The 23,116-nt window shown below is 48.9% G+C and overlaps 1 protein-coding gene and 1 non-coding gene across 4 annotated transcripts in view; both read right to left on the bottom strand.

The window, feature by feature from the left end:
- Positions 1-21,071, bottom strand: part of Med24 (mediator complex subunit 24) — a 24,894-nt gene extending 3,823 nt beyond the window's left edge. Inside the window, exons 1-19 of one of the 3 annotated variants that reach the window (XM_028755111.1) lie at positions 21,033-21,071; positions 20,483-20,685; positions 20,313-20,395; positions 10,092-10,130; positions 9,764-9,837; positions 9,180-9,409; positions 7,648-7,759; positions 7,398-7,548; positions 7,049-7,162; positions 6,489-6,536; positions 5,862-5,944; positions 5,502-5,588; positions 4,621-4,726; positions 3,944-4,086; positions 2,914-2,951; positions 2,421-2,503; positions 1,927-2,105; positions 1,708-1,807; positions 1,229-1,404 (exon numbers count right to left, since the gene is read on the bottom strand). In XM_028755111.1, coding sequence (XP_028610944.1) covers positions 1,229-1,404; positions 1,708-1,807; positions 1,927-2,105; positions 2,421-2,503; positions 2,914-2,951; positions 3,944-4,086; positions 4,621-4,726; positions 5,502-5,588; positions 5,862-5,944; positions 6,489-6,536; positions 7,049-7,162; positions 7,398-7,548; positions 7,648-7,759; positions 9,180-9,409; positions 9,764-9,837; positions 10,092-10,130; positions 20,313-20,395; positions 20,483-20,612 — 1,976 coding nt within the window. In that variant the 5' untranslated portion in view covers positions 20,613-20,685; positions 21,033-21,071. Of the gene's footprint in view, positions 1-1,228; positions 1,405-1,707; positions 1,808-1,926; positions 2,106-2,420; positions 2,504-2,913; positions 2,952-3,943; positions 4,087-4,620; positions 4,727-5,501; positions 5,589-5,861; positions 5,945-6,488; positions 6,537-7,048; positions 7,163-7,397; positions 7,549-7,647; positions 7,760-9,179; positions 9,410-9,763; positions 9,838-10,091; positions 10,131-20,312; positions 20,396-20,475; positions 20,686-20,964; positions 21,011-21,032 lie in introns of those variants that run through there. The other 2 variants (XM_028755112.1, XM_028755114.1) reach the window with 2 other exon arrangements.
- On the bottom strand, positions 2,636-2,739 carry LOC114610596. Its single transcript, XR_003709708.1, has one exon. It is a non-coding gene; the product is annotated as a small nucleolar RNA SNORD124 (small nucleolar RNA).
- Positions 21,072-23,116: the final 2,045 nt, after the last annotated feature.

Genomic DNA, 23,116 nt, shown 5'->3' with positions numbered 1-23,116 from the left:
TGTGTGTGTGTGTGTGTGTGTGTGTGTGTGTGTGTGTGTGTGTGTGTGCGTGCGCGCGTGTGTAGACGCACATCCACGCTTGGTTTGGATGATGTCCCACAGGTAGGGAAGGGAAGCGCAGATGTGATCTTACAGAGCCCCCCTGCCTCAGCTGTTTCCACATGTCCCTCAGAAAGCACCCTCAGCAGCCACCCTGTAAGCTAGCCTCAGCCCCACATTCACGTCAGCACTCTCCAAGTCCCCCAGAAGGCGGATGGTAGTCCATAGGGGCACAGATATGCAATGTTACTCAGCCTTAAAGGGAAGGAAGTCCTGTCACATTCCAGAGTCTGAATGAATCTTGAGGAGACTATGCTGAGTAAAGTCAGTCAGTCATGAAAAAGCAGGTGTTACGTAATTCTAGTTCTATGAAGTATCCAGCGGAGCTGCTCAGAGGGACAGACAGTCGCATGGCAGTTGCCAGGAACTGAGAAGGGGAGGTGGACTGCTGCTTACTGGCTAACAGGCTCAGATACACAAGATGAAAAACGTCTGGAGGTCTGTTTCACAATTCCAACACATCTCATATCCCGAGTGATACACATAAACACAATTGAAACGGTAAACCTCCTATCATGTGCTTCTTGCCATATTTAAAGCCAACGGCCAAACAACTTATCAGTTGGACGAATGAATGGACACCACCGAGCCCCGTGTAGCGGAAGGCGTGAAGAGCCAGGACTTGAAATGGTCATCAGGACAGCTGGGGGTGGGGGAGGGAAGCTATAAAAACTGCAGATGCCTCAGAGTCCCTCGACAGTGACACAGCCACATAATCCCTTTGCTCTTCTGCCTCAGCTAGTTTTTTGGAACTTGGAGCCTTGGAGGACAGAGGTCAAGCTGTCTGGGGTCTATATTTCCCACACATGGGAAGTACAGGATTAAAACCCTCTCGATACAGAGACATACACCAAATATCTGCTGAGCCAGTTGAATGAATGTGTGAATAAGTATGTGAGGGAGTGGTAGGGAAAGGGGAAGAAGTGAGCGAGAGTCCGGCTACACTGAATGTGCACTGCCTCAGCAGCTGAGGGAGGCAGGCTGCTCAGAACCTGGATGGAGGAGGAAGTGGTTGGTGAGCAGCTCCCGGGGAAGGCGAGGGAGAGAGCAAGGAGGTATATGTTTGTTCCTGGTGGTGCTGACTCCTCACCACACACCTGCAGGCCAGGAAGGCGGCCCAGTTACTGACCTCTCGTTGTAGAACTGCAGGGTGTTCTCACTGTACAGCGGCCCTGCCAACTGGCGGATCATCTGCAGTGACTTCTCACGCTCGTCCAGCCCCAGCATCCGGACGTGGGCCACAAGCCAAGCCACAGCACACACTGCCAGACTGCATACCTTTCCCTTGATATTATCGGTGATTTTCTGTGGGGAGGAGGAGGAGGGAATGGCTTAGGGACTCTCTCCTTCTCCCTGACCGTGACTCCCACGGCCTCTGGGGGCAGCTGGGGGTCACACGTGGTATCCCAAGGTACATTGCACACCTTTGCAACACAAATTTGATTTTCCCCAAGCTACGTGGGAGGGATGCAGTAGCTAAGAGGACGCTATGGAAGACTAATACCAGGACATGACCTCCAGCTTGAGGGTTTGTTTGTACGCAAGGTAACAAGCTCTCAATGACCAGCCCTGTGTCTCAGGCAGAGGCTCAAGTAATGGTGGAGCTACCTGGATGGACTCGAAGGCCAGAACCCCATTCTCCCAGGCGTTGAGGATTTCCAAAATGGCTGCTGAAATACTCAGGCAGGCTTCATGCCACTTCATCTGTCTACAGAGAAGATTAGGGATAGGAGAACCATCACGGCTAGGGAGCCTGTGATGGGATTAGGGGAGAGGGTCTTGGAATGCCCCCCACTACTACCCGAGGTCAGGACCTAGGCCACTGACACTAGCTTCATCTCTGAAGAGTTGTTGAGTAAGGCCACCAAGGACTCGACTTTGGTGGAGTCAGGCCGGAAGCAGGGGTGGTCAGGGTTCAAAATCTTGCCCTCCTCAGGCATGCAGGTCTGCATCCAAGTCTCGAAGAAGGGGACTTCTTCTCCTGAACTTGACTCGGAGAGAATCACCTGGATAAGGCAGAGGGGCACCAGCTGAGAGAAGAGGGCATGGCACTTGCCAGAGCCAGCCAGGGAGTGGGCTCTTTCCATGGACAAATCTGTTGAGGGCAGTCAGACAGGGAGCTGTGCTGCCATCTAGTGGTCAGCATGAATGTACCACTAGTGGACCTGGGATGCTGGGTACCTGTTGACATGGGAAGCCAACAGAATGGGCTGGCTTGGGAGATCAGTGGGGCAAGGGTGAGTAAGGGAGTGACTGGTGTTTCCTTCCTATTTGCCCCACTCACTTGGGGCCTCTTCCTGTCACCAGCTCTCCTCGCTTACCTCTGAGCCATAGGTCTGGGCCACGTGGCATAACATGAGGAAGGAAATGTCAAAGAGCAAGGCACGGACCGAGGCTGTTTTCGCTGTGGGAAAGGCAAGAATGCCAAGCTCAGCCAAGGGCAGGGGCCCCAAGCCCTGTACAGATCGGGGCGGGGGGCTGGGATTGAAGGCCTTATGCACAGTAGGCAAGTGTGGAGGCTACACCTCAGCTCAGGGTTTCCTGAAGGAAGGTCAGGGACCAAGTGGTTCCTTCAAAGCTCTGAGGCTCAGAATCCTTTTCTTGGGTCTTAATAAGAACATCATCCCTTCCTTGGAAACCACAATTTCCAGAGCCCAAACCAGTCAAAACTGATCCAGCTGGGAGAAGGGCAAAGGGGTGGTTTTAGCAGAGTCCTTTCCCAGCATAGCCCTCATGCCCAGAGTTAGCAAAGGCAATCCCTCCCTCTCTTCCCTCCTCAGGGCAGATGCGATCTGCAGATGCGCACAGACTTACTGCTCTCTCCGCTGCCGTGGGTAGTGAACTCATTCAGGCTGCAGGAGGGACAGAGACAGGTGGCATCAACCAGAGCAGGAGCTGAACAACAGCTACACGAGTGGGTGGGGGTGGAGGTGGGAGGGGCTACATATTCAGAGGGGCGGTCCCTAGAGCCTTAACTATAAGTTACATATAAAACGGGTTTTATAATTAGAGAAAAAAACCACTATTATTAAAAGAACATGGTGTCTCACATCTATAACCTCAACACTGAATAGGCTAACACATGAAGCATTAGAGGCCAGTTTGGACTACACAGTGAGACCCAAAGATTTGTAAGGAACTATGTTCTACAAGCGAACTCCCTAAAAGCTACAGAATTTAAGAACCCATTATTGGCTGGGCGGTGGTCATGCATGCCTTTAATCCCAGGACTCAGGAGGTAGAGTGAGGCAGATCTGTGAGTTTGATGCTAGCCTGGTCTACAAAGTAAGTTCCATGACAGCCAGGGTTGTTACAAAGTGAAAAATAAAAACAAAAAAAGAACCCCACAAGCTAGAAAGAGTAGGTTCCATGAAAGCCTATGAAAAAGGAAATAACTGGGCCAAGGAGTTCTCCCGTGCCTACTGTTCAATGCCTCATTTTTTTATCTTTTATTTTACTGTATATTAAGCATATCTGTGTTAGTCATGCATCTCTCCTATATGTACAAGATCCTGCAGAGGCCAGAAGAGGGCACTGGATCCCCTGAGACTGAAGTTACAGACAATTGTGAGCTGCCATGTAGGTCCTCTGGAAGAGCAGCCAGGCCCTTAAGCACTGAGGTCCATCCTTCACCCCCCACCCCATGCCTCAGTATCTTAGCAAGCATCTTTATTCCATCTTCAGTGGGAGAGAAAAGAACTCTGAGACAAGTGACCCTTCTGTCATGGTTTCTAGTTAGGATGCTCTGCCCTGGTCTGTACACCTCAAGGGGAGACCCATATCCAGGCATCTCCTTCCTCCAAACACGACCTCCGGTCGCATAGCAGGGTACAGGTCTACTCACTTGATGAATTTCCGGGCAAAGGATTTAAGCTTCCCAGTGGCAGCAGCGGCAGCCAGCAGCAAGTCCAGGCTCTTCCCAGAAAGCATGTGTCCCAGGACCCCGAGCAGTCCCTCTGGGGACTTGGAGTGATCTGCATCCATTGTCTGTGGACAGGACAGGAGACCAGTGAAGATACCCCCCAGATACAGCCTAACTATATTTTCTCTCTGCCTATGTCCACTGACTGGCCCACTGAACCTGCACACATGGCCTGCCACTTCCTGTTCCGACAGGAAGATCACTGCTAAACTCTCTGTGAGCTTTGTGCTCAACTACACGGTGTGGTGTGGTGTGGTAGAGGGAGGTGGGGTGGGGGACAGGGAGGCTCTGGCTGGGAGTTTCCCTTCTATGCCTTCATGGGGTAGTGTCTGGAGAGGCACCAGGCACATCACCTAGGGCACAGTAGGAGAGCAACCAATGTCAGCTTTCAGTGGTGCCTGCTACCTTTGCCTCCCCAGTTGTTCCACTCCCAAAACAGCTCTCCACAGAGAGCAGAGAGGCCTATGGGCCCTGTTCATTTATCTGGAAATCCACAGAGAGCAGAGAGGCCTGTGGGCTCTGTTCATTTATCTGGAAATAGAGGAAGGCTGAAGGAGGAAGGGAGTCTGCAGTGGCACTGGCAGGGTGCACACACACACCTTGAGAATGTTTGTGACAGTGGGCTCTGCACGCAGGATCAGTCCAGGATTAGGCTGGATATTAGCATTTTCTGACGATTTTAGCTGAGGGTCCCGATCTGCAGTGCTAGGGTCATAACCCAGAGAAGAAAACAGAAATAAAGAGGATTATCTCCTTTTTGGAGACGGGTCTCACACTGTAGCTCAGGCTGGCCTTAAACTCAAGGTAGTTCTGGTTCAGCCTCTCAAGGTTATAATTACAGCTGTAAGCTACCTGGCTCATACTTGGCTAAGGAAAAAAATCTTGATATAGTCTCGAATCCACTGTGTGTGGTGGCTTGCACCTTAATCTTAAACCACTCAAGTAGCAGAAGCAGGCAGACCTCTGCATTTGAGGCTAGCCAGAGCTACATAGTGAGACTCTAGTTTTTAAGAAAAAAAAAAAATCTCTAATCCAACTCCAGAAACAAAGGCAGAAAGGAGACAGAAGCATAAGCCGACTGGGAGCTGGCAGCAGCTCAGTCGGGCATCTGTCTCCCGTCACAGCATGCTGGGTTAACCTCATCATGACACAAAAACAAAGAATCTTGAGTTAGGATGAAGTTTATGGTGAACCTGTACTCAATATTACCATCATTTCAATTTGCCAGTGTTGTTACACCCATTTTGAAAGTTCTGTTAGGATTAAAGGAAGATTAAGACTTTGTCTATGGCCTTTGCTCACAAAGGAGGGTGAGTCAAAGAGCAGCAACTCGGGAGGGAAAACTCCCTCGTCTGACGAAGTCCTGCTCCCTAGACCCAGAAGGCATCAGTCACTTGCAACTCAGACTTCAAAGAGGAAGGGAAAGGCATCAGGAACCAGTCTGACAAGAGGGAGGCAGCCCGAGGGGCTCGCCACATACCGCTTGCCCACAAGGCTGGCGAAGTTGACCTCAGACAGAAGCCCCTGCTTGTTGCACTCCTGGAGGAGGAAGTTCGTGCAGTCACAACTGTGAAGGAAAAGCCGGAGGATGGAAGTGAGCAGAGAGCTGTGTCACAGGTGCCTGTCCGGTCTCCTTCCTCCTTCAGGGTGAAGAAAACTCAAGTACCCACAGGTAGAAGAGCTCTTAGTACTTGGCAACTATGAGCTACTGCCTCCCAGCTCTGCCCAGAGGGAGAGTCTAACAGGAAGAGGGAGCTCCCTTCGGATCATCCAACAGTGAATGGGGAAGGACTCGGAACACTTTCTAGCAACATGGGGTGAGCATGGGGCTGGCTCGTACTTGCAGCGCTGGTCAGCTTTGTCCAACAAGGGTGTGAGCTTCAGCAGGAACTCAAAGGCACAGTTGACATCCTCAGTGAAGTCCTAAAAAGAATCAGAAACCCCGACGTGGGTTCTACATCCCCAGACCCCACAGCCCCAAGCGCAGGGTGCGAGAGGTCGGAGGCACCACACTCTCCATGTGACGGTTACCCTAGCTAAATCACCACAGGTCTTCTTTCTGCTGGGGTGGAGGGGGGCCAGCCTAAGCCACCTTCTTTCCTCTAGTGCACGTCCAAGGACATACACAGGTGTTCACAGGTCCACACAGCCTCCTCTAGGCATAACAACACAAGCTACCACCCAGCTAGCTGCGGCCTAAGATACCCACCCTTAGCACACGCCTTTAGTCGCAGCACTCAGGAGGTAGAACCAGGCAGATCTCTGAGCTAGAGGCCAGCCTGGTCTACAGAGTGAGTTCTAGGACAGCCAGGGCTACACAGAGAAACCCTGTCTCAAAAAAAAGAAAGAAAGAAAAAAAAAGAAAAAAAAAAAGAGAGAGAGAGAGAGAGAAAGCCCCCCCACACACACTTGCTCGACCCTGTTTACCGTCCTCACCTCCATGGCCTCATCCCAGGCACCAACTCACCTTGTCCCCATGAAAATACTTCTTCAACTTCACCAAAACCTGTGGAATCTAGGACATGAGGGGGAAGACAGGAAGATCAATGACCTTTCACTCTTTCACTTATCACAGAAGACCACACATTCCCTCCCGTGACACTGAGGTAGGAGGGCTCTTCTGGCTCAGACAGTACTCTGAATAACTTGTAAGCCCACACACAAGTACCCATCCAAGCACCCTGATGCCTCTTGGCCTACAGACATGGGCCCCCCACTTCAACAAGGAAATCCTAACTGCACAATTGGAAGCGAAGTTCAGAGGTCATCTGGGGCACCCTCCTTAGATCTCTTAGGTGACCGGAACTAACCCGGCTAATGATGGGCTAAACAAGCAGTAGAACCCCCAAGTGGCTAAAGCAGCGAAGACTCTCAGAGACAGTGACCAACTGAGCTTGTGCTAGAGACTCAGGAGACCGGACTAAATGCCAGGAGAGGGATACACAGGGCCAGGGCCACTGCTCGCTGCTGCTTCTCCTGAGAGCTGTCCCTCGACTGGTTCATCCTTACTCCCGTGTCACCAGGTACCTTGAGATAGGTGAAAGCTGTCCACTTCAGCTCCTGTGTACCCTCAGGGGATTCAATGAGTCCCACAAAGCAAGCTTTCCAGATTTCCAGGACAAAGAGAGGTGTGGGGATATGCTGTGGGAAATCCAAGGGTGTAGTGTAAGAGGCCCCTCCCCTTCCACAGGCGCCAAGGACCAGGCTGGTTTGTGACTAGACAGCTCAGAACCAAGATCTGGAGGTCAGATGGCAAAACTGTGTACGACTGGCATCTGTGATCCACCAGGGAATCAACAGGAGAGCCAGTCCTCTCAAGTACCAGCCTCCTCCCTTTTACCCCAAGAGACCACCCACCCTGCTTGGCCACACCCACCTGCATGCGCTTCACCATCATCAGCTGCTCCACCAGGGGCTGCATCTCCCCTGTCAGGTTCATGGTGCCCTCGAGCAAGATGAGCGCGTGGACGGTGGGGAAGCCGGTCTTGTGCAGCTGCTCTGAGTGCACAGACAGCATGGTAGGGATGCTGAGGAGAGATGCACGGGGCAGTGTCCGGGGCTGAGGAGTCAGCGGGAGAACAGACTGCACAGCCCATCCACCTTCCTATCCCCTGGAGAAACCTAACCTCCTGATGAGTGTGCCGCAACGCTCCGCCTGGCTCCGGAGCTGGGGGTTGCTGAGATTGGCCAGGATCTCCCCAAGTTTTAAAAGTGAGTGCTCAATGGCAGTCCAGGAGGCTGGTGGAGAAAGAGAAAGGCAGAGACTGCTGGGAAGGAGAGGCACAGCATGGCCCACACTCCTTGACTGTGGGGATCCCTGGGCTGTGAAAGCATACAGCAAGGAGCCTCTGAGGATGAGGAGGCAGATCCTGAGGGTAGCATGCTTCTGTAAGGGGAGCAGGTACCATGGGACAAAGACCCCTAGCAACCATATCAAGGGTCTGACTTCCAGTGACTACACACAACTGACTGGAGACACACAAGCAGTGGGAGCAAGGCACAGGGGTGGGCACACCGAGCAGGGACAGTGACTTCTACTCTAGACAGCCTAGCTCCAAATACCTTGCCAACACAGGTCTTCAGTTTCTGCTCTTTTAACAGCTCACCCAACTGGTCGAGCCCACTGGCCGCTCTCTTAAATGGCTGCACTCAAGGTCTATAGCACATACTTAGTATTTAATTACTAGTCACTTATCCTAGTTAAAAGCCCAAAGGGTCAAATGATGAATGCCGGCACCAGCTAGCCAATTAACCTCCATGTAGCACAGGGATAAGAGAAAGATGGCCGAGACCTGAAATCCATCAAAATGAAGTGTTCATCTACTTTTCTACCAATAAACATTTATCAAGTGCCCAGCAAGGCAGGGCAGTGCCAACACTAACAAGAAAACAGATGAAGAAAAACTGTCAACGTTGCCCATTTTGACACAGTGATCAGTCTCTTTCTAGACTTTTCCCAGAGAGACTAATCCCCTAACAATCTCTCCCACTGAGCCCTGAAGACATGGGTGTCACCCATTTTAGCATTCCTGTCAGTGGAAAACAAGAGACCCTTAGGTGGCCCTAGGCACTGGGGCTTAAGACTCAAGAGGCCCGAGGCCTCTGTTGCAGGAAGACTTCTCTCCTATAAATCTGGAAGGTTCTAATAGTTAACAGAACCTGAGTTAAGAGATAACAGCATACAGTCATGGCAGACAGGCACTGAGTTTAACTGAAAGCTCCAGGTCACACCGGAGTCACCTGCTTCTAGCGAGGTAACATGAAGACGGACAAGAGCAGAGGATGTGCCTGTCTTGTCCTCAAATTTCTCCAGATGCATGGCATTCCAATCTTACTCCCCACCAGTGTGTAAGCTTGCTGAGGGCAGGGACCCTGCCACATGCTCCTTTGGTAGCCCCCCTCCCCCCCATCCAGCACCTGGCACAGTGCTGGGCACACGAGAAGGCTCAGTAAATACCTGTTGGTTGATTGGCTCGGGTGCCACCCTGCCCAAGTCCCTGGGATGTATGCAATGCTTATGGGGAGAGAAAAAAGGAAGTGGGATGATTTCGGATCCTTCTAGAAAGAAGTGGGATGGCATCCTGCCTCTCCCCTCTCAATCAAAGGACCAACTACAGAAGCAGCAGCAGGCAAGGTGCAGGGGAGTCAGGGGACATACAGGCCTCCTCTAGCTTGGCAATGTGCAGCAGGGCTCGGTTCTTGGTGCTGCTGAGGGTCTTCTCCAGGCATTGTAGGCACAAGGCAAGCTGCTTCTCCCCAGGGGCCGTGCCAGCCTCCAGTCCTTCCTGGAGTCGCTCTGCAGAAGCTGCTGTACATCGCAGCAGCCAGTGGAGGGCGCTAAGGAGTGCTCGGCACAGCCCGATACATTCCTCTGCTTTGCCGTGGCAACTACCCAAAAAGGATGAAAATTTGTGTCTATTCCAAAAGCTGAAATCCAACCCACACCAATGTTCCCCCAGAGTCTCTGGCACAACACTACTAGGGGATAGAGCTGGAAAGTTGGCAGAATCCTAGGTAAGACACCTAGTCTAGCCAGCTTCCACTAGACAAGATCTTAGAGCAGCTCTTCCAAATGGTGGAGAGGCACTTTGTCTTAAGGAAACAGTTAGAAGCTAGGGGTGGGCAGGCAGACAGAAGAAACATGGGAGCCTGAGCTGGTCTCAATTCGTCTCCTGGTCTATGGGCTTTCCTCGGCACTGAAAGAAGGATGCAATGCTCTGAGCTTCCTCACCCATCTCTTACCTGAGTCGGTCACAAAACATCTCCATGATGTCCAGCAGAGCCTGGACACACAGGTCCCGGGAAAAGTCATCAAACTGCAGAAAGAGTAGAGAACAATGGAGGGCCCAGCACTACCTAGTCAGCCTCTCACAAGCTCTGCTACCCCTCCTCCAGCTCTCGGACACAGACTCCCCATATGGAAATGTGTTCCTAATTCCCAGGACCTCCTCCCTCAGGGGAAGAGGCATCAGGTGTTGCCTATCCAGCCCCAGGAGACATATGATCAGAATGGCCAGGCATGTGGCCTTGTCTGTCCCTTCCCACAGCTCCTGAGGGGCCACAGTCATACCTTACTGATTGCAGTGAGCACAGAGGAACAGGACACCATCTAGAAGGAGGATGGAGGGCGTTCAGACAAGTCATCTACTTGAGAAGGGCAAACACTGATGCTTAAACTGCCACAGCTCAGGGTCCCCAACCCTTTCAAGAGGCTTCCTCAGCTCCTCAAAGGACACACAGTAACGTGTGCTGTCCTTATTGCTGCTTCAGACAATATAAGCCGAATGAGAGGGTTTTCAAGTACCCAAAAGGTATCCTGTTTTGTTTTTATGCTGTTCCTTTCCAAAGCTAAACAAAGTTCAGTTAGCCACTAGTGGGAATCACCCAGAGTGACTGCTATGTTGCTTTATTTCTATAACCATTTCCCGTGTGGGAGCAGGGAGTCCTGAAAATGAAGCTCAGCCCCATGCCTGCTTGACAAGGATGGTAAGTGACTCTGCTGGACTAGAGAGACACGTCAGTGGTCAGTGACGGCCTAGCATGTGCCCTAAATTCAAACCGAAGCACAGAGGCAGTGTGTGTGCATGTGAACTATTCCTGACCCTCTACACTAACTGGCCCCATTGCTTCTTTTATCAAGAAGACTAACTGAGCCGGGCGGTGGTGGTACGCACCTTCAACCCCAGCACTCGGGAGGCAGAGGCAGGAAGATCTCTGTGAGTTTGAGGCCAGCCTGGTCTATAGAGCAAGCCCCAGGACAGCCAGGCCTACACAGAGAAATCTTGTCTGGAAAACAAACAAACAAACAAAGAAACAACAAGAAGATTACTAGAGGCTGAGGGTGCAGGGCGGCAGTAAAGTGCACTAGAGCACTTGCCAAGATGAGCAAGACCCAAGATGAGGCTCAAGCTCCACCACCAGAAAACTGACAAGAAACAGTGACCGTGAAGGTCACGGTGACAGCCCCCGGAGTCACAGCGAGTTACTCAGGAGGCTGAGACTAAAGAGCCACTAAGCCTTTAAATTTGACATCCATCTGAGCATTACAGCAAAGCTCTGAGTCAACAGAAACCCTGGGTTAGCTGATGTGGACAAGGATTGACTAACATCTCCAGGACAGGAGGCTCCTGCTGCCTCCAGGGACCAGGGAATCACTATCCAGTAATGACCAAAATCCAAATGCACTGATGCTTAAACTGGCACAGTTCAGGGTCCCAACCCTTCAAAAGGCTTCCTCAGCTCCTTAAAGGACACACAGTAATGTCCTTCTCCTAAAGTTGCTGCCACAGCTGCACTAGCAAGGAAGCCACCGGCCACACATCTGCACACACACACACACACACACACACACACACACACACACACACAGTGCTTCTGTGACATATGATTGAGAACCTAAACTAAAAGCATACATAAATACACATCCTCGTTGTAAGACTTCTCAGAACCATAATCCATTTATACCCAATGAGACGAGTCAGTGAGTAAAGACACTTGCTGCCAAATCTGACGACTTAAGATCAGAACCCATAAGCTGGAAGAACTGAGTCCCACTAATATGTCCTCTGCCTTCCACACACCGTAGTACACATGTCCCCCTTCCCAGGGGCACACAAGCAATAGCCTTCAAAGTCATCTCATCACGAGATCGTATTTAAGTAGTATTTCCAAAACACATATTTTAAAAATTCTATCTGGACAGTAAATTCCTTGCAGAGATAATCTGTACATTTATATCTGTTTCTCCAGCATCAGGCCTTGGACTTGTCCTTAGGAAAAAGACAAGTCTTAATTAATAGAACTCAATTAACTGAGTTCTATTAATGAGATGCAATTCTAAAAAAATTTTACTTTGCAACACATGTATGTTAGTAAATATACTCAAGAACTCAAGACCAGAGGGAACCAGTTTGACAGAAACAATTTGTTCTCAGCAGATTTGAACTCTTAATTCAGTAGGTGAGGTGCATGGCACTAGTGGCTGAGTGCTAGGCTAGCATGCATAGGCCCTGGGTTTGCACTGTGAATAGTAACAGTAACGGCATGCCTGCAGTGCGTCCTAAGACATGTGACGTTCATCACCTGGGCAGACTGGCTCAGACATTTTAAACCAGACCTCGTGGATGAGCACGAGCAAAAGACAGACAGGGCTTAAATACAGACAATTAGCATTCAGAGCCATCAGCAGCAGGACACACTGTGAAGCCAAAGCGAGTGTCTGACAGTGAGCAGAAAGTTGGGAGAATGCCTGGGCAGAATGACCATGCCGTTCCAGGCCAGTGTTTGTTTATTTATAACCAATGTCCCCATAGCAAGAGCTTGGAGAAGAACTGAACCCTGCTGGATGCCAACCTGTAGGGGGAGCTGGGTGTTTCAACTTAAAAAAAATAAAAGCCGGGCGGTGGTGGCGCACGCCTTTAATCCCAGCACTTGGGAGGCAGAGGCAGGTGGATTTCTGAGTTCGAGGCCAGCCTGGTCTACAGAGTGAGTTCCAGGACAGCCAGGGCTCCACAGAGAAACCCTGTCTCAAAAAACCAAAAAAATAAAAAAATAAAAAAAATAAAAAAAAAATAAAAAACCTGGACCCCACACCAAGAAGAGAAACCCCCATGTTCTTATCAAGGCTATTAGTCGGAGTGAAGCGACGGCCTTCACATGGTGTATTCTGTGCATTTCTTCTAAATGTAGCAGTGAAGTTCCACTCCAGACACACCTGAAAGCACATGGTGACCTGTCACTCCCACCAGGACTTAAGTCAGCTCCAGTCTGTACAACTCCACCAACTAGATGGTCTAAGCTGACACAAGACCTCGAGGCTGGAGGCTAGCGTGGCTATCTGCACATCTGGCTAGCCCAGGCTGACCTGGCAGCTGTCTCTAATCCTCTTGCTCTTCTTCAAACACAACACCCCCAACCACTCCTAAGTGCCCTCTCCAGGCACAGCACCTGACCAAAGAGCCTCTTAACTCTGGAGGAAGAATAAATTACTAATTTTGTATAGCACTTGACAGGCCGTGAAGATATTCAGCCTTTCTGAGCTTGCCTTTCTTGTTGGTGTTTATGTATCTCAAGAGCCTCCTATTTTAGAGAGAGCTTCCCACAGACCCCCCACATTTCATTTAACCACCCTCTCTGTTCTCTCCGACAGAGTTCTCTACTCTCACGGTCTCTACCTCCACACCTTCTGCTCCATCTTCAACACACCACGGTCACTTCTGTCCTGACCCCTGCATTTTTTTTTTTTTTTTTCCTTTTTTGGTTTTTCGAGACAGGGTTTCTCTGGGTAGCCCTGGCTGTCCTGGAACTCACTCTGTAGACCAGGCTGGCCTCAAACTCAGAAATCCACCTGCCTCTGCCTCCAAAGTGCTGGGATTAAAGGCGTGCGCCACCACTGCCCGGCTTTCAGATCACTTCTTACACGTGCTTTTGATGTGACTGGGTGCTTAGGAATTTGGCACAGACCACTTCTCTTGCCCATATTCCCTGAGCAGTGTCCTCCATCCCCCATCACCATCTGGGTCTGACAACTTGTTGTGATTTGTTCCCCACAGACATAACCCTGAAAGCTGACCACATGAACCGAAAGCTCCATGGACTCATAAACTGGTGGCACTGTTGGAAGGGGTGGGCCTAGTTGGTGAAAGAGAAGCATGTTTTTGAGAGGTTCTATCTTGTCCCCTATCCCCTCCTGTGCTTTCTGTTGCTTCCTACTACCAGGTCAGGAGTGGCTTTCTCCTGCGCATCTCTCCAGCGCTCCGTTCTGCCTCATCACTACCTAGAAGTGACAAGCTGGCAGCCATAGCCTAAGCAAACCCTTCCTCCCTCCCTCAGGAAGTTGAACTCCAGCATTCTGTCACAACAGAAACTGACTGCACACTTCTAAGCCAGGTGCTGACATTCAGACTCCTGAGTTCCAGGCATAAAAGCCAGCCGCTTCTGAATGTCTCCTTTGACAGGCAATGCCAGCACCACGAATACAAAAGGCCAGAACCATCTGACACCTTCACTTACAGACCAACCCTAAGGACCACTCCATTCTGGTTCTACTCTCCCCTCAAGATGCTGTAGCATCCAAACCAGAAATCCAGGCCTCACCTTTGACCTCTTTCCTCCACTCAGACAGTTAATCAACAAACCCTCCCAAGTGGACCTCCTAAGCCAGGGGTTTTCAGCCTCCCTAACACTGCGACTTTAATACAGTTCATGCTGTGATGTCCCCCCGCAACTATGAAATTATTTACACTGCTACTTCCTAACTGTAATTTTGCTACTGCAGGATGTCTGATATGTGACTCCTGAGAAAGGGTCATTCAACCTTCTGAAGGGGTCACGGTTAACCCACAGGTTGAGAACCATTTTCTTAAGCCGTTCTTTTTTTTTTTTTTTTTTTTTTTTCCGAGACAGGGTTTCTCTGTGTAGCTCTGGCTGTCCTGGAACTCACTTGATAGACCAGGCTGGCCTCGAACTCAGAAATCCGCCTGCCTCTGCCTCCCAAGTGCTGGGATTAAAGGTGTGTGCCACCACCGCCCGGCCTTAAGCCGTTCTTAAACGCATCCCTTCCTAAGTTCATGCTGGTTACTCTCCAACCTCAATTACTCAACTGGCCTGAGCTGGGGACAGAGGACCACATCTTACAAATCTGCCTCCTTGATAACACAGTCTCTGTTTTCAAGAAGCAGGAATAGAACAGTGGCACCTCAAAACAACGGGCCTGCAGTCGTGAAATGGTTACTATCTAGTCAAACAGATAAAATAACAATCTGAGGAGCAGTCTCCCTGCTTTCTGTCTCATTAACATGAAATCTGAATTTAAAATTTGTCTGTAAACTGACATGCCTGAGAACAGCCAAGAACTTTTTTAAAGACTGTGTTTTTATTTGTATGTGCATGTGTGTGTTGAATGTGACATGTGTGTGGTGTGGGTGCCCATGGAGGCCAGAAGATAGCACTGGGTCCCTCCAGCTAGAGTTACAGAAGCTGTGAGCCAGCACGAGTGGGTGCTGACTCCTTGGGAAGAGCCGCAGGCACTCTGAGAACTCATGGGCTACTCTCTAGTCTCAAGTCACACAGTTTTTTTTTTAAAAAATGAACATATTAGGGCTGGAGTGCGTGTGTGGCTCGGTGGGTACAGTGACTTCAAACCCAGTTCATAAAGCTGAGCAAAGCGGCTCAGGCCTGAAACCTCAGCACCCAGGCAGTGGACCACACAGTAAGTGCAAGGCCCAGGCTACACTCAAACCTATCTAAAAAAAGAAGGTAAGGAAAAAAATAACAGAAAGAAAAGGAACTAAAGGGAGTTTTACCCAAGTATTAAGCATAGTACATATTATATATAGTATATATTATATGTAGATATACAGATTTGATAGTGCATGTCTGTAATTCCAACACTCTGCAGGTAGCGACAGGAGGATGGGGCATTTAAGATCAACCTAGGCAGGGCGGACATGGTGGCATACACCACTAATCCCAGCATTGGGGAGGCAGAGGCAGTTGGATCTCTGAATTCAAGGCTAGCCTGGTCTACAAAATGAATTTCAGGACAGCCATAGCTACACAGAGAAACCATGTCTCTAAAAAGCTAAAGGAAGAAAGGAGGGAGGGAGGGAGGAAAAGAAGGGAAGGAAGGATGGATGGAAGACAGGCAGATGACAGAACAAACCATAGTAATTGAAATAGTACGACGTGTGGAGAGATGGCTCAGCAGTTAAGAGCACTGACTGGGGGGGCTGGTGAGATGGCTCAGTGGGTAAGAGCACTGATTGCTCTTCCAGAGGTCATGAGTTCAAATCCCAGCAACCACATGGTGGCTCACAACCATCTGTAATGATATCTAATACCCTCTTGTGGGGTGTCTGAAGACAGCTACAGTGTACTTATTACATATAATAAATAAATAAAAATTATAAAAAAAAAAAAAAAAAAAAAAAAAAGAGCACTGACTGCTCTTCCAGAGGTCCTGAGTTCAATTCCCAGCAACCTCATGGTGGCTCACAACCATCTGTAATGGGGTCTGATGCCCTCTTCTGGTGAGTTTGAAGAGAGCAATGGTGAGTAGATTAAAAAAAGAAAGAGGCCGGGCGTTGGTGGCGCACGCCTTTAATCCCAGCACTTGGGAGGCAGAGGCAGGCGGATTTCTGAGTTCGAGGCCAGCCTGGTCTACAGAGTGAGTTCCAGGACAGCCAGGGCTATACAGAGAAACCCTGTCTCGAAAAACCAAAAAAAAAAAAAAAAAAAAAAAAAAAAAAAAAAAAAAAAAAAAAAAAGAAAGAGTAGGTGAGTGACAGAGCACTTTCCTACACAAGGCTCTGGGTTTGATCTTCAGCATAACAAATAATACAAATAACAACAAAAGAACAAAGTACTTGTGTAAAAAAGGACAAATATATCAGGTCTTGTCTATAAGAGAAGACAGGACAAAGGATGGCCTAATCAATAAAGCCTGTAACTCCAGTTTCAAGGGATCCCCCTGTCCTGGTCTCAATCGAATACATATTTGAGTGCTCACACATACACAACATATGCAAATAAAAACAACCAAGCCGGCAGTAGTGGCACACACCTTTAATCCCAGAACTCAGAAGGCAGAGGCAGGTGGATCTCTGAATTCAAGGCCAGCCTGATCTACAAAGTGAATCACAGGACAGCCATGGCTACCCAGAGAAACCCTGGTGCTGTGTGTAAAGGGGTACTGTACTGCCTCCTGGCAGAAATTCTATTTTGAAGTATCTATCCTAGAGATATTTTCCCAGATAAGCAGGAAAATGTATAAAAGAAGGATCTTCAGTGATTACTGCAGTAAAAACAAATGGTGAGCAACTTAAACTACAGTGGACTGGGAATATGATACAACAGTTTAAAAGAGCAGGGGGAATTTCAGGGGGTCCCGGTGTTTGGGGGGGGGGGGGAACTGCAGTGAGTGCCAGTGCTGACAGGGAGAGTGGGGGTGGGGGGACTATAGTGAGTCCTGGTGCTGACAGTGAGAGCAGACAGACTGCCAGGGGGAAGGGACAGTGGGTTCCCAGCTGAGGAAGCATAATCTACTGTCGCAGGCAGCATGCCTCACACCAATACATATCCCAGGGTTCCACTTCCTTGGAATACAAATACTGGTAGTATTTGCTGACAGATGTCATTGGGTAGCTGTGGGGAAGGAGACTGGACAAAACATGCAAGGGAAGTTTCTAGAAGAATGGAAATGTCTAGTGTGTCTGCTACTTTGGATGCTGGTGGCTTTCAGGGCTGGAAGTGAGGTTCAGTGGAGGATTGCTCACACATGACCCGGTTTCTATCCCCAGAGCCCAGCCCATGAAAGACACAACTACAAAAGCTGTACGTTTTACCCAATTTTACACATTTACATAGATACACACATTAAAGTGTTTCCTTGTGTGTATGGTGTGTATGCATGTTCCTATGTGTGTGGCTGGTATCTATGTGTGTATGTGCACACGCATGTGGGGGCTGGACATTGATGCAGGGTCTTTCAGCTGGACCCAGACCTCACCAGTACGGCTCGGTTAGCTAGCCTGTAGGTCCAGACAGCTCATCCTGCCCTCCCAGCACCGGGATTACGGGCTGCCTGCCAGGCTCACCCAGCATTTCCTTAGGTTCTGGGAATCTGAGGTCCAAGTCCTCATACTTCTCTACCTCCCCCTCCCCCAACACACGCACACGCACACGCACACACATGCACACGCACACACACTCTCCAGGAACTCTCCCTGACAATAAAAATCTTGCCACACCGTTTCTCTTCCTGAAACTCCTAATATGACTACTGGTGACTGTGATAAAGTCCATGTTCCTCACATTACCACAGGGCCCCCATGTATCTGACCTCTTCTTCTCCAAACCACCTTCCTACACCAGGTGGCACAGTGACTTACACCTGTAATCGCAGTGTTTGGGAGTCAGAGGCAGAAGGACCACCCTGAGTGTAAGGTCAGGATGAACTAAAGATCAAGACTCTGTCTTTAAAGTAGCAAAAATTGACCTGGGCAGTGGTGGCACAGGGCTTTGATGCCAGCAGAGGCGGGCAGATCTCTGAGTTCAAGGCCAGCCTGATCTACAGAGTTCCAGGCCAGCTGGTGCTATTACAGAGAAACTCTGTCTCGAGGGAAAAAAAAAAAATACACCAGTCTCCTTGAAATACTATACACCAAATCTCAAGGTATGATTCAAGGAACACTTTGGGTCTCTAACTCCTTTTTGAGGGACTGGAAACCCCAGCTATGTTTAAAATAAGGCTAAGAAGATGACTCAGCAGGTAAAGGTACCTGCTGCCAAGCATGACAACCTAAGTCTGATTCCAGGAGCACCATGCTCAACTCCCAGGAGCTGTCCTCTGAATTCCATGTGTATGTGATGCTCAACACACACACGCACACACACAAACAAAATGAATGGAAAAGACTTTAAATAGCCGGGCAGTGGTGACACACGCCCTTAATCCCAGCACTTGGGAGGCAGAGGCAGGTGGATTACGCCCTTAATCCCAGCACTTGGGAGGCAGAGGCAGGCGGATTTCTGAGTTTAAGGCCAGCCTGGTCTACAGAGTGAGTTCCAGGACAGCCAGGGCTACACAGAGAAACCCTGTCTCGAAAAACCAAAAAGAAAAGAAAAGAAAATGTGGCAACAGCCAGATTACCTATATAACTCAGTCACACAGTTCCTCAATGACCAGTTCATGATGCTGCAATGCTCATGCACAATGTTCTACAACCCCAGCACACACCTGTGATCTAACACTTGGGAGGGCTCAAACAAGAGGTTCAGGAGTCTGAGGCCAACCTGAACTACATAAGGAGACTCAGTCTCAAAACAAACAATTATGCTTCAGAAAAAGATCAGCTCAAAGTACAAAAGGGCCACTGAGGTTGTATGTAGGTGGTAGAGCAGTCACCTGGTGTGTGTAAGTTCTGGGGCCTGATCCTTAGCACAAGGAAGAAAAGTCCAAGAGAGACCGATGGGTTTGAATGTAACTGGTGAAAAGGCTCGTGTTACCTGTTACAGTTTAGCACAGTCATAAAGAATAAACCCAGGGATGGTGGCACACACCTTTAATCCCAGCACTTGGAAGCAAAGGCAGATAAATCTGTTTGAGACCAGCCTGATCTACATAGTGAGTTTCAGGACATCCAGAACAACACAGAAATAGATTTGAGACAGGGTTTCTCTATGGCATTGCAACATCATGAAAAAACAAACAAACAACCAGAACCCTGTCCACACTGGGCAAGCACGCACACTTTAAGTATCTGTTTCAGTCCCTATGATACCGAGTGTGTACACTACACATAACAGAAGTGCTGGGCAGCATTCCACTCTGTCGCACCAATGCCAAATTATCTTCAGCTCTCTTGTGGTGCCGGGGATCTAACCTAGGGCCTTGTCCATGCTAAGCAAACACTTTACCAATCAACTACATCTGCAGCCCTTACTTTCAGTAGTGAATATCTTGTGATTTCTCCCGCCCCGCCTGTGTATAATTTCCTCTCTGCTTTTCATTCTCATTCATCTGTGTGGCTAACTCCTACTCGACACAGAGACCTTGGTTTAAACATCACTTCCTCTGGAAAGCCTTCTGTGATTGTTCAGACAGGACTAGGCATCACGTCCATGTCTTCTCATCATTTCTATACTCTGTCCTAGCCATACCAGAAACCCATCTGATCAATTATTAGTGATAATCTGCATAGCCTTCAATGCCCCTAGTGTACTAGGTTCAAATCCCTAGGACTCACCATTGTGCGCCATACATTAGCATTTGTAGATACCTGGGTAGGGATTATAGCTCAAAGGCAGAACACTCACCTAGCATGTGCAGGTCCTACGTTTGATTATCAGCACCCACCCACTCCCAAATCAATTGTGGGAGGCCAGAGCAGAAAAATCAGGAATTCAAGTCCATCTTGGGCTACATAAGACATTGTCTCAAAAACAGAAACAAGGAGCTGGCAAAGAGGCTCAGTAGGTAAAGGTGCTTGGCATGCAGGCCTGCTGACTTGAGTTCAAATCCCCAGAAAGATGGGAAGATCAGAACCAACTCCACAAGATTACCTCCACATGCATCCTGTGACATACATGTCCTCCCCACCATAATTACATGTAATTTTTTTAAAGATTTAATTGTAAGTGTATATGGAGAAAGTAAATGAATGTAATATTCATTCATTCATTAAAACAAATGAGGTGTTATTTTTTTTTTTGTAAGAAAATACGCCTAAACTGACAGCAGTCAGTTCTCCAGGTGTTTCAGCTCCAAAAGCCAGGACGCAAGAATGTTTACCTGGGAACTAATGGCGTACTTCAGGTAAGACAGGATAAGAGGATTGGGGGAAGGTCCAATCATGGCCTGCTCCAGGAGCGCTTCTGCAAAAGAAATTAAAGTAAGGCTAAGTGGTTTCAGCTTTTCTGGGATTACCTCTCCCATCCTTCCTTCCACATTTTACTTGAGACCTGCTAGGTTGAGAATGTCCCAGGTGGCTCCTTTGGGAAAGAATTTTTTCATGTTGATTGCCCATTGGTAGTCACTCCATCGCTCTTTCCAGGCTTGCAAAATGGCCTGCTTCAGGTTCACTACCTTCATGATGTCACTTCAAGGAGGTGAGACGAGTGACAGGGTGGGAGTTTAAAAACGGGGCCAGAGGAGAACCGGAGTTCTGAGGGAAAGAACAAGGGAGAGGTGAATAGAATGGAAATTCGGAAAGACTTAAGCAAAACAGAAAAACTAGACAGAGTAGGAGTCAAGGCAACGGCTGTCACCCTCTCAGTTTCTGAACCACCTTTTTTGAATTGGGACAGAAAGTGTCTCCAAAGCCCTCAAGAGAGCAGGAAAGGGTTAAGCACGCACCGGTTGCCTAATTATGCCCTTCGCTCTAGCTGCGTTCCTCACCACTACCACCCCAAAACCAGCTCTACCCTCTCCCCATTTCCTCTACCTCCCCCAGCCCTGAAGCTGTAATTCCTTCTTTTCTTTCATCCACCATCTCCCCAAATTTAAGCCTACCAGACAAACAAGTTCTACATCGTAGGCCGCGCCATCTTGACACCTATTAAGAAAATCATTTACTATTGGCCGGCGGCAACACACGCCAACCAATAGAAACATAGCAACAGGCCGGTCCTGCCACAATACCTTCTGGGAATTGTAGTTCTTTGTCTAAGACTTGTCTAAACCGCCAAACAAGCAGAAGGATTAATCTAATTGGTTCTGGTGGTTTTTATCTGAGATTATCTGAAGAGCTGAAGTACTTTGGTACCCGGAGTCTCAGGTTCTAGGGAGAAACCAACTCTCTTGTCTGACGCCACCATCCACTCCTACCTTCAATCGTTCTGATAACTGTGGTTATTCCCCAGGAATGAGGCACAACAGTAGATTATAATCTGGCTTCTGTTTTGGGTTCTAACCCGGTTTCTATTTGGGTTTTGGCTTTTGTTCTCGAAAGCTCCTGTAGCCACTAGAGTTCTCATTTTCACAGTTCTATTCCAAAAGGGACACTGAAGTGTGAGTAGTGACACACATACCACCATTTCATCCCCAAATCAGACAATTCTCTTAAATTCACTGATCCTGAATACTGTTTGACTATAAAGGGAAATAAGGAAGAAACTGAAGCTGGGCACTCTACCACTGAGCTACATTCCCTTCCCCAAGCTGCCTTTTGAATGAGAATCACAATAAATATTGAGAAAGCAGTCCACAGGGGCTCTAAAAGTGGCCTCGGAGACACGTAGGATACTAACAGGATCCTGGGTACCTGGAGCACGCTATCAATAGGAAGAGTATAGTTGGAGTGAGGCCAAATCACATCCTTCTAAGACGGGTACAGCCTATGGTCTTCCTCCATCTCTCTTCACACACACACCCTTTTACTCTGCTCTTTTGTACGTTCCCAGGGGATACTACTGGAGAATAGTATTTATATAAAATAGCTGCCAAGAATGGGGAGCCAAATCTTCCAAAGCAGGAAGGAGAACTCAGACTCTTGATTCATAACCTTCAGGCTCCCCCTCCAAACAGACCTGCACTCCATGCTGGCACACGCACCCGTGGTGAGCCTCCTGCTCCTTTTCTGTTACACAGCCCAATGCCCTACCACCACCACCATGACCACCACCACAATAAATTGTTTCTGGATACCGCTCCTCCTTCCCTACCCCTCAGAGCCCAAACAGCCCCTCGATGAAACAAGCTGTCAATTCTGTGAGTGCTCTTTATTGAATTAGTGAGTGTTGGTCCAGCCCATATGGAAAGGGGTGGAGATATGTAGGCCTGAGGATGGTTAGACTCTGAGCTCCTTCCCTCTGGCTCAAATCCTGGCAGATTTCTGAGAGGGAGGGTGCCCCGCCTCCACACTTCATAATGCTGAGAGGCAGCTTTTGGTATTGAGCCATCTGCCTTCCCTGGTCCCCTACTCCCCACCAGCAGCCCATTCTTCGGGCTTGGCAGTGTTTCCTCAAGGACTCCAAGGACTCGACTGTATGTACAAGGACTCCCTCAGCCTCTGGGCAAAGACCTTCACAGACTTCTCTACCTTGACCTTCCTGCTTCTCTGCTCTACAAATATCAGAGCTAGTCTTTCTCTAACCCACCTCCTCCTGTCTCCTGGGAACTGTTTTTAAGCTCTCTGATTTACTTACCACAGAAGAAAGACTCTATGACAATGCTCCCAAGGATGAGAGGAAAAAATGTCACATTCCCTTTGGGGTGTATGAAACGTGTCTCCAGCTCCTCTCAAGTTCGCCACCTGCCTCTACTTACTCCACTGTCTCTCACTGTCCCTCAGAGGCTGGGCTCCCACTTCCTAGCTCTGTGCCTCAGTATCTTTATTAATTTATCTTATTACTTATGTGTGGTGTGTGTGCATGGATGATCATGTGTTCAAGTGTGAGTGTGCACGTATGTACATATGCACACGTGGAAACCAGAGATTGACTTGTGTCATCCTTAATTGTTCTCAGCTCAATTTTTTGAGACAGAGTCTGCCTCTGAACTTGGGCTCACTCTATTTGGCTAGATAGCTGGCCAATGGGTTCTGGGATACACCTGACTCCACCATTGCCACTCTCCCCCACCCTCACCCCCACCCC

This window comes from Grammomys surdaster, unplaced genomic scaffold (assembly GCF_004785775.1).
Source record: "Grammomys surdaster isolate TR1022 unplaced genomic scaffold, NIH_TR_1.0 126048, whole genome shotgun sequence".
In the NCBI taxonomy this organism is placed as follows: Eukaryota; Metazoa; Chordata; class Mammalia; order Rodentia; family Muridae; genus Grammomys; species Grammomys surdaster.
The sequence above is the reverse complement of the archived record's forward strand: the minus strand, read 5'-3'. Positions and strand labels throughout refer to the sequence as shown.